Source organism: Pseudorca crassidens, chromosome 5, assembly GCF_039906515.1.
Source record: "Pseudorca crassidens isolate mPseCra1 chromosome 5, mPseCra1.hap1, whole genome shotgun sequence".
Lineage (NCBI taxonomy): Eukaryota > Metazoa > Chordata > Mammalia > Artiodactyla > Delphinidae > Pseudorca > Pseudorca crassidens.
The window spans coordinates 15,092,455-15,102,859 of record NC_090300.1 but is presented as its reverse complement, the minus strand read 5'-3'; the positions used below and the strand labels follow the sequence as shown (position 1 = coordinate 15,102,859).

The following is a 10,405-nucleotide window of genomic DNA, read 5'->3' as shown; positions in this document are numbered from 1 at the left end:
CTTCATGTCTTGGTGGGTTTTATTTTCTTACTAGAAATCAATCTAGGAATCAGTGAAAAATGTAGGGTTCTTTTAAGAATCCTTTGTGCTTAAGCCTAATTACCTAAATTGATTCCCTTTTAATTTGGTGTTTATGATCGTTAGGATGTACACTTCAGTTTTAAAAGGTGTGAAGTTCAAAACTAAAGGGTGGCTTTAGCAAGGCACATGGCACCTGAGGCCTTTTTACTGGGTCTGGAAAGGTAGGCTTTTAGCTTTGGGTCTGGGAACCATGCAGGGGTATCCCTAGACATGTAGCCTAGTCATTTTAGCTCGCTAGAGTCCTTCCATCTGGAATGCCACGCTGCACAGAAGGACACGTGTACACCTCTGACCCCCAGTCGACACTCACAGTCTGGAAATGGTCCTGCCTCCTGCTTGCCCTCCGCACCTTGGATACAGCGACGCCCACACCTATCTTGTGGTCTTGGCGCCCGGATAGCTGTAAATCCCTACGTGGGAAGTGACCATGTTCTTTTAAATTCTCTGTGGCGTCTTTTACCTATTGGGTGCTCAGTAGATTTGGATTGAAGACAATTACGCGTTCAGAGAACTAGGCCCGGAATCCTCTGCTGCTTATCCTATACCCGGCTCCCTTGTCTTCCGGTGGAAATGGGAGACTTGAGCCAGGACTCTCAGTGGGGAAGCAGTGGTGCATGTCCATCACCTAAGGGACTGTTGATCCTCAGGTAACTATTGCCACCACAACAGTGTGTAACAAACCATCCCAAAGCTTGAAGCTTAACAGAATAAGCGTTTATTCTGCAATTTAGGCTGGACGTGGCTGGACAGTTCTGGTCTTGACTGGGCTCCTTCCTGTGCCTGGGATTTGACAGGTTTAGCTGGTCTAGGATGACCTCAGCCCTCACAGCTAGGGCAGCTCAGGTGGACTCCATGTCTCTCATCCTCAGCAGCCTGGCCTGGGCATGTTGTCACAGCAGAAGCTGAGGAGCTAGATGAGAGGAGACTGCCCCTGTCACAATTGCTGACATCTCATTGGCCAAAGCGAGTCACAGGGCCAAGTTCAGAATCAAGGGGCTGGTGGGCAGGTACACTCCAGCAGTCGATGTGAGGAGTGGCAAAGTTCTTTGGATCCCGGGAGGTGTGGGAATTGGGGCAGTTACTGCAATCAATCTGCTGCCTCCATGGACCCCATGTCTCCACCTTGGTTGAGAACCCTGGGCTGCACGATCACTAAGGCCCCTCAGGGCTCTCTCTGGCTTTTCTCCTGGCCAGAGGGATAAAAGTGCGGAAGAGGTAAGAAAGACAGCTTTGTGTTCGTGGTTCCTGCAGAGGGCGCCAAGCCCAAGCCAGTGGCTCCTCTAGGCGGGCACTTCACTCTGTACACTGCGTGTAGTTTGCTAACCTACCCTTTCCAACCCAAAGCACCACTCTAGTTACCTATTGCTAAACGACAAACTGCCCCGAAACTTAGTGGCTTAAAACAACCACCATTTGATCTGATGGAATCTTTTGGTTAAGAATTAGGACAGAGCTTGGCTGGGCAATCCTGCTTCTTGTGACTTCAACTGAGTCACTCAGTTGGCAGATGGGCAGGCGTGGCGAGTCCAAGCTGGCCTCACTCACATGTCTGGCATGGTGGGTGGCTGGAAGCAGGCTCATTTGGGGCCATACATGGCCTCTGTAGCAAGGCCATCTCAGGGAGGCCATCTTACGCGCTGGCTGCCTCCCCCTAGGACAGGTGTTCTGAAAAGCTGCGTGGCCTTTTATGACCTAGCCCAGAAGGCACAGGCATCACCACCGCAGTGTTCTATTGGTCAAAAGCTCACCTAGATTCAAGAGGAAGGGACATAGACCTCCCCCCGGCTTTAATGACGAGTATAAAAAAGCCACCCACCCGAAGTCCCCAACTGTCTTCCCTGTGTTTTTTGCCTAGTCTTCTGCAGTTGTTCTCAGATGAGACATCTCCCCAGGGCAGGCTCTTAGGTCCCTGGTCTAGCAGCATCAGCATCCCCTGAGACCTTGTTAGAAACCCAGATTTTCAGGCCCCACCCCAGACCTGCTGAGTCAGAATGACAAGCCCTTCGGGTCATTCTGATGAACCCTAAAGCTTGAGAACCACTGCTCCAGGACACAGCACCCTTGGTGAGTGATGACCCATGACCACGATGACTGCCTTGAACTTCCCATCTAGGTAGGTGTTGGATGAGGGTGACTTGGGGTGGGGCACCCATGGAGTGTGGTTCTGTGTATGGGTTGGAACATCAAAGACAAAATTCATCGTTGCCTTTGAAGAAGTTACTGGGGGCAGAAGTTCACTGTGACGTGGGCCCCTTTACCTTCCTGTGAAGGGAGTGGGGCAGGGGGAAGAGAGGGCAGGGGAAATAGCTGCTTCCTTCCTTTGGTGAGGTTTCTCGGAGACTTGTCTAAAAGTCCGCCGCCTGGGGCTGAAAGGAACTCAAATGAGCCACAAGAGAGAATGCCCCTCTGACACAGGCAGTGTGAGTCCTCTTGCTCTATTTCTTGGGCAGGCGGGTTGGATGAGGTGGGCTGGGGAATCCTTAACTCATCACTCTCGTGTGGTTTGCACCCCTCCCAGAATGGTTAAGAATGAATATGCGGGTGGGGGACCAGCCCACACCCTGGACCCTCTGTGCCCATGGTGGTAACTGGGCTGCTCTAGTATAATAATCTCCCTGGTGCATCGCCAGGGACCTCGAGCTGTGTGTGAGCCCACTGCTACCACACAAATGGAGGATCTGCGTTTCGTTGAAAATTTAAATTGCTTCACTCCACTACAGAGGAGGGCTGGGGCAGACAACCCAAGTAAAGCAGTCACTGGGGTGTAAGCTGGCCCACTGATTATAATGAGGTTTGGAGAATCTTAAGCAATTTGACCCATGTGTGCCCTCCACACCCCTACCTATTAGGGTGATGGATGGACCCATGTGTCTGCCCCAAGACGCTCAGAAACTTTGTCCTACCATCTTCCCAGGCACTGGTTCCTATATCTCAGTTACCAAGTTCCCTTCAGAGACCTTACTTAGCTTACAAGTTTGTCACATTTGCCCCATTCCTGCTCCCCAATATATCCGGTCCAGCAGCCACCCCTTCCCCGCACAGCCTATATGCTTCTGGCGAATCCCCAGGGGGTGCGCTAAGGGCAATCTTAAAACCTTTGCCACCCTGGGTTCAGGAACCCAGCTGTGATCTGATCAGCAGGCAGCGTTCTGACAACAGGAACCGGTTCACGAATGGGCATGTGACCCAAAACATGCCAACAAGGCTCAAGGCAAGATTTGCTGGGGACTCCTGGGGGGAAAAAACTTCTTGAGAGCCACTGGAATAGATGTTCTCTCTTCCTGTGGACGTTACAAGGTCCAGATGTTAGCCTGAAACCGTAGTAGTCAGCTTGTGACCACCCTAAGGACTGAATTAACAGGAGAGATGCAAATAGCTGAGAGGCTAAATAAATCAAGCCGAGAAATGGAGTGGAAGCCTTGGTTGAACCTTGCCTGATCGCCACTCCACTCCTGGAACTTATGAGTTATATGAGCCAATAAATTCTATGGTATGGTATGGTTTATATCATACTTAAGTTGGATTTTCTGCTACTTGCCAACAAAAGCATCTGGACTGACACTGCCTCCTTTGGTGACAATATCAGAAGGCCCTGTCATAGTCTCAGCCATGCCACGTGACAGCTTGAGAGTAGCCAACGGAATCCATCACCCCTCCAAGGACATACCCCGTCACAGCTGGAGGGCAGAATCCACACTCACCAGCGGTTAGAGTTGGAAAATTCAACCTCTGTCTCAAGTCTCTCAGGTGAGGAAACTGAGGCTGTGGGAAGTGATGACCCAAGTATGAACGGGTAAGGGGCCTCCCACCAGCAGATGATCCCAGGAGGTGTTTCTGCGGCTGCCTGGCCTGCTGACAGGTGTCCGTGCTCCTGGCAAAGCTGCTCCCTACGCCGCGGAGTTAATGTTTCAGGGGAGGCACGGGTCCACCTTCCCCGATCTTTCATCTTTTCATTTCAGAATGCTGAAGGGGGAGAATGACTATTACTATATATATTCTCAACACATCTGACCTTGAATCCTTTCATTTCCTGAGCCTTTCAGAACACTCCCTAGACATAGCTGGAGGCGGCCCCCCTCTAATACTGCAGGGTCCAGGGACAAGAGCACAGATGGTGGCTGCCACACGAAATGTCTGAGTATTCACATTAGGATCAAACTGACAAACTGTTACGCATTAAATAGGTTCTGCTAACACTTTCGTGAAGACTGGAATTTTTAGATTCCTCAAAGTTTTCTGTGGCAGCACCAGGAGAGCGGGCCTCCCTGCCCCTGGCCCGTCTCACGCCAGGATGTGCGGCCTGTGTCTCCAAGCTCCATCTACCACCCCTGCAAAACAGCTTGTCCCTGGCCACCCCTCACGCCTACAGGTGTATGCGAGCCACAGTCAGGAGGACAGGCGCGGAGAGAGGGCTGTGTGGCCCCGGAAGCGGCTCAGGACCACTCGGGTGGAGAGTTAGGGTTTCCTGGGACCTGCAGCATGGCGTGTGCAAGTGTCACTGTGGCCCCGTGGGGAGGGTCATGGCCAGAGGAAGGCCAGAGTAGTGCCCTCCAAGGAGTGGGACCCAGGACTGGGCCACTCTTGGCCAGGTCCAAGGGCAGTACTGGACTTCCACTCTGTCCTATGCAAGATCATAAAGCAAGGCTGGGGGTGAGCAAGACCCGGCTTGGTGACCTTGGACCTCAGTTTCCTCCCTCGTCCCTGAGGGAGCAGGACTGCTTCCCATTCTAGAACCCTCTGTCGAGTCTGGAAGCAGACTGGATTTCAGAGCCCTTATCCCATCCAGCAGTTCTGGGACACCAGCCCCAAACCCCCAGGGAAGAGAGCGCCACAGTAGGGAGGAACACCGCCTTTATTTCTTGATTTCCCATCCGGAGATGCCAGGAGGAAGGTGGTGGCTTCACATGGGACAGACGTGGGCCATGGAACATCAGCCCGGGACTTGCAGTAGAGGCGGAGGGAGCCAGACTGACCCATGTGTCCACCCACCCCGGGGCTGATTCGCCCACGACTGGCCACCAGCACAATGCCAAGTGCCCAAGACACAGGCCTTGTACACAGGCCCAGGAGTGTCCCTCCATCTGGTAGCAAATGGGCAAATCCCACCTGAGGTCTGCCGTGGGGAAGACGTCTTTCCCAAACAAAGCTAAGCCTCACTCAGGAAATATGGTGATGAAAGGCAGCTCACAGACACGCAGGGCTAACGATCCTGTAGAAACGGGGGCTCGGGCGCACGCACACGAGGACAAGACTATGCACCACGAAGACAGGGAGGGAGGTCACAGGGCTCACGGGAGTCAGCAGGCAGCCAGGAGCTGGCGCCCAGGACAGATGCCGTCTCTGCCCGGAGCATGTACTCAATCGTGGGGCCCAGACGGGAAACCAGGCGGCAGTTTCCAAAGGACTCAGGAAACACCAGTGGCCGGCCCGCTAGCCAATGTCCTGAAGGAGAAATGGACACGTGGGACATTCACAGGACGGAGGTCCAAGTGCGCAGAGCCAGGAGGTCAGGGTGGTACCGGGGATGGGGAGGCCCCGAGAGCAGCCCCTTCGGGAAACGTCGAAAAGAAGGCCACTGCTCTGCTTTCGTCTACACGGTGAGCACCCCAGCACCCCAGGGTTTGGCGGCGGTCTCGGTACTTATTCACAGTTGGGGCTCTGCCTGGGGAAGCCGCATCCACACGAGGCCGCGCTGGGCTGTGGTTAGCTGCGGGGTGGGGGGCTCCATAGTTGGGCCGCCCCCAAAGAACAGGCCCACTTCCCTGCTCTGTGGTTCCCAGGCCCGGGGAGCCCCGGCCAGCTGCCAGGTGAGAATGCCCACGTTTCCAGAGGTCAGAGGAGACGAGAGGCCTGCGCCCCAGATGCCCCCAGCGGACGGGAGCAATCTCCAACAGTCTGTGTGCCTAACAGTGCAAAGCCAAGTCCACGATATTCGGAAGGGAGGGCCCCGCAGGCCGTCGGCCTGGCCGGAGGGTCGCGATGGGCGTGTGGAGGAGGCCCGGTACTCGGGGTTAAGACAGGATGCAGTGGTCCTAGGTTCTTCCAGTCGGACTGCGTTAAAAGCACATCTTAGCAGCAAGAGTTTGTCCTTGTTTCTGTTGCATGAAGGTGGTGGAAACCGGACCAGGACAGGGCGAGGTCAGTCTGCTGAGGGTGGAGAAGCTACTGCCAGTTCCGTGGGTGCAGCCGCCTCCTCCCGGTGGCCCTCAGGTGAAGTAGCGACAGGGCGTAGAGTCGATGTAGCAGTACAGGGTGCACCGCAGGTCTCCGTACGACCTGAGGGGGACAGACACGGGGCAGTGGGCAGGAGCCCCAAGGACACAGCCATGTTCTCAAAGGCCTCCTCTCGCGACTCTGGTCAAACCTCATCTGAGAGCTGCCCTACTGCCACCCTCCTAAGGGCGAGGGGCTCCAAGGTGAGGGGCTTGGGGCAGCTGAGTCCAGGCCTCTGGGGCTTCTCACCTTGAGTCCATCTGAGGGATGTGGGGGAAAGGGGTTTGTAGGTAGCCTGGCTCTGAACGCAGCCTCTCAGAGAGAATCGGCCCTTTCTCCAGCGCTGTCCAGTAGACCACACTGCACTATTTCTGTGGCACCCACTGGCCATATGTGGCTATTGAACTCTTGAAATAAGGTTAGTGTGAATGAAGAATCGGATATTTAACTTTATTTAAATAGCTACGTGTGGCCGGGGTCTACTACATTGGAGAGCACAGCCTACACGTCTGTAAGCCCAAGCGCTAATTCCGAGGCTGTGTTGTATTGATACACCACGCCCACATTCGCAAGCATCCCCTGAGGCTTCTCGGGACTAAAGAGTAACCACAGAGAGCGGCGGGGTAAGCCCTGGGCCCCACGTGTCCCTGTACCCCAGGTCCGACTGTCTATACTCAGCGGTGTCCTTCCGTCAACTCTTTGGCCCGGGCCTGGCAGGAGCCTCCCTACTTCAGGGAGGGGCAGTGAACACAGACACACAGATGCAGTGGAGTTCTGGCCCAGCCTACAGTGCTTGGAGTTTGGGGTCTGAGCTCCCCCAGCCCGGTTTGATTTGTTGCCCTGCGTTTGGGGGTGGGCATTGAGGCGACCTCCTTGGAGGAGAGAGACAGGCCTTGGGTCCTGGGTCCAAGCCTACAGAGGAGTGGGGCTGGAGGGAACGGCTGGACAGATGGACTCCTGAGGAGCCAGGGATCCACTCTGGGGCCAAGGGAGAAGCAGGATGTGGACTGGAAGAGGAGCGGCCTCCCTACCTTCCCTACAAGCTACGCAACTCTGGTCCTGTGAGCACTGGGGGAACAGAGCCCAGGAGAGCCCATTCTGGGCATGGGATCATGCCTCACAGGGCAGAGGCCCTCAGCGGGCTTGGGAGATGTCCTCATGAAGGCCAGGACACTCAGGATACTGAGCCACGTGAACACCCACTGAGGGGTCTCAGAAACAACTGCAGGGGGTGCTTGAAGGGAAGACTCCATTCCTGGGGTTTTCTGGGAGGACTTTGGAGCCACCAAAGTTAGATACTAAGGCTGGTGGGATCTCATGTGTACCCACAGGCCTGCCCGGTGGTTCCAGAGAATTCAGGTTACAGATGCTTAGATTCTCTGAAATGCCCAGACACCTACCCCCTCCACCGGCCCCCCCTCCCAGGCAGGCCCACTCCCAGGAGACCAGTGTGGTCACGGGAGCGACAGAGCTGCGGGCCCAGGCGGAGCTGGGGGCGGGCGACTGCTCTGAGTGGCATGTGGGTTTCTGTGTTTAGCACTGTCCCCCTGCCAGAGCAGGGACCATGCATGTGTTCCATGTCACCATACCTCAGAGTCCAGAAAGCCCCAGGAACACAGAGGCATTCAGGAATATTTGTGAAGGAGAGAGGAGTAGGCAGGAGGGAGGGAGGCCGGGGTGTGGTCACAGCCCTCGAGGTGGTCCCTACCCGGGGAGATAGGTCTCGCAGGTCAGGTGGCCGAAGTCAGAGCCGTCACAGTCCTCCACGCCCCTGTGCCGGTGACCATCTCCACAGTAGGCCCGGCGACAGCCTGAGGGGACACAGGAGGTGAAGCCCTGAGAGGGGGGCGGGGTGGGGGACAGCCTGGTAGGACCATGTGGCCTGAAGGAGCCCCCCCCATCCCACAGAGCCTGAACCCTCCTGCAGGGATGTCCACAAAGCTTCAGACCCCAATCCCACGGGAAGACACTGTTTCTGTCGCAGGACCACCACGGGGGGTTCCCGTGAGGTGAGGGTAGGGAGACGGGCACGTCACAGCCTTGGTGGCGCTTGTCTGTCTGCAGGGAGCTTCCTGTGTCCCTCGGGAGCCAGACCATCTTCCATGGGGTCTCTGTTCTCACACCAGGGGAGGGGCCAGGAGTATGAACCCACCCTCATTTTTATAGGGCTTTGAGACTAGCTATTAGTTCCTTCCTGCTGTGTCATCTCCACGAGGGGCAGGGGGACTCCAGGCAGAGCCAGCATCCTAGGAATCACCGCCCAGGAACTGTCGCGGGAAGTGCAGCTACACGGAGAGAACCAGACACTTCATCCTGCGCCTGCCCCTGCGCACTCTCAACCTCCTCTGAGCTCCTTGCTGGCGAGGAACCCACCTTTGCACCTACACGTCCCCAGCCCTGGCTTCTCATAGCAGGACTTTAAAAATAACGCAGTGAAGGGATGTCGAGCCTTCATGGCACCCAGACAATCCATGCGCACGTCAGCTCACAGAATCTCACAGAATCTAAAGGCTTGAGTGTTCGGTGCGGTCGTACCCATTTTTCAGTTGGGGAAAGTGAGGCCCTCCATCACCCCACTCACCGTGTAGCCTCCTCCCTGAGCCTGAGGGTGACTCAGTGGCTTCCAGAGCCTGCGTCCAAACTCTATCTGAATCTAAAGCTCACGCTTTCCACCTCACCTCCTGCTTTTGTCACTTGATTTTTTTTAAAAAAAAAGAAAGAAAAACGACGCTTCAGCCCTATGCTGCCTGCCTGTCCCGGTAGCATCCATAAGCCTGAAGGTAGCCCAGGCGCCCAATCCCCAAAACAGAGCTCTGCTATGAGGACTCTGTCTGCTAAAAGTGAGTCCTGAGTCAGATTCTTGCCTTCTCCCGTCTGCCTCTCAGCCCTGCGTCACCTTTATCTTTTGATAAGAACTTGGATTAGAACGTGGGTTTTGCCAAGAAGTAGGATTCAAAAGAAAGGGAGGGCCCGGTGGCTTCTCTGGGGCCAAGATCCTTGACAGCAACCCCATCGCCATGCTTGGACGGTGGGAGGGCTCACATTTGGCCTGAGTGGGGAGGGTCGTCCCCCCAGCAGCCCAGCTCTGGCTCTAGAACTGTCCCAAACCAGCACAGCTGGTGTCCAGGGCTTGGCCTGACCCCACCCGGCAGCGGTTCAAGCTGGGGCCACTCACGGATGCAGTCGTCACCCACATCGCCGTTCCCGTCATCACACTCCTCCCCCGGCTGCAGGACCCCGTCCCCGCAGGAGCCGCGGTGGTCTACGGGGTAGTCCACAGGGTAGAAAGGCGTCAGCTGGCCAGAGAAACACAGCACGCACGGTTACCGGTACGGTGGGACAGGTAGCCAGGCACCGGGGACGGAGGGTCTGGGCGGGGGCAGGGCAGTGGGGGAAGGGCACGCCTCCCCTGTAGCCAGAGCTCTGTGGTTGGCAGGAAGGCTGTGCGGGGCTGGGAGCCTGTCTGGAGCCTTGGCCCAGAGCAGAGCTCCACGTGGGGAGCCAGGGCATGGCAAGCTCTCAGAGGCGGGCTGAGGGAGGGCACTCAGACTTCCATGGAAAGCTGTGCGCCAGGCCTCTCCTTCCTTTGGAGATGCGTCCCTCTGCTGATGGGGTGTGTGCTGAGCGCCCCGTACCTGGATGGGGAGCCAGCCAAGGCTGTCCTTGAAGTACAGAGACCTCTGGTCTCTGCGGAAGGCAATGGCATGTTGGGTGTTCAATCTCTCAAGCTCCTCCTGGTTGTTGACCACAAATATCTGCCGGAGGAAACACTGGTGAGGATTCCAGGAAACACTTCTACGGAGGGCAGGGGAAGAGCCAGAGGAGGAAACAATCCCTGACCTTGGGCTGGTGATCAGTGGGAAGGGCAGTTTGCTTTTACACGCCTGCATCCCTCCTGAAGTGGTGACCAATGTCTTGATTCCCACACCTTCCCAATCCAGTTCCTAATGTCTGAGTTTGAAATAAAAATATCTACCATGGTTTAAAATTTATAACATTTAAAATGTTACAAAGACTTGGGGACTTCCCTGGTGGTCCAGTGGTTAAGAATCCGCCTTCCAAGGCAGGGGACGCACGTTGGATCACTGTTTGGGGAACTAGAATCCCACGT

The 10,405-nt window shown here is 55.8% G+C and overlaps 1 protein-coding gene across 2 annotated transcripts in view; it reads right to left on the bottom strand.

Annotated features, from left to right (window-relative positions):
* Nucleotides 1-4,915: 4,915 nt before the first annotated feature.
* The window catches only part of COLQ (collagen like tail subunit of asymmetric acetylcholinesterase), a 66,493-nt gene continuing 61,003 nt past the window's right edge, over nucleotides 4,916-10,405 (bottom strand). For both annotated transcript variants that reach the window (XM_067737417.1, XM_067737418.1), the window contains exons 14-17: nucleotides 9,930-10,049; nucleotides 9,470-9,590; nucleotides 8,003-8,105; nucleotides 4,916-6,357 (exon numbers count right to left, since the gene is read on the bottom strand). In XM_067737417.1, coding sequence (XP_067593518.1) covers nucleotides 6,288-6,357; nucleotides 8,003-8,105; nucleotides 9,470-9,590; nucleotides 9,930-10,049 — 414 coding nt within the window. In that variant the 3' untranslated portion in view covers nucleotides 4,916-6,287. The remainder of the gene's footprint in view (nucleotides 6,358-8,002; nucleotides 8,106-9,469; nucleotides 9,591-9,929; nucleotides 10,050-10,405) is intronic.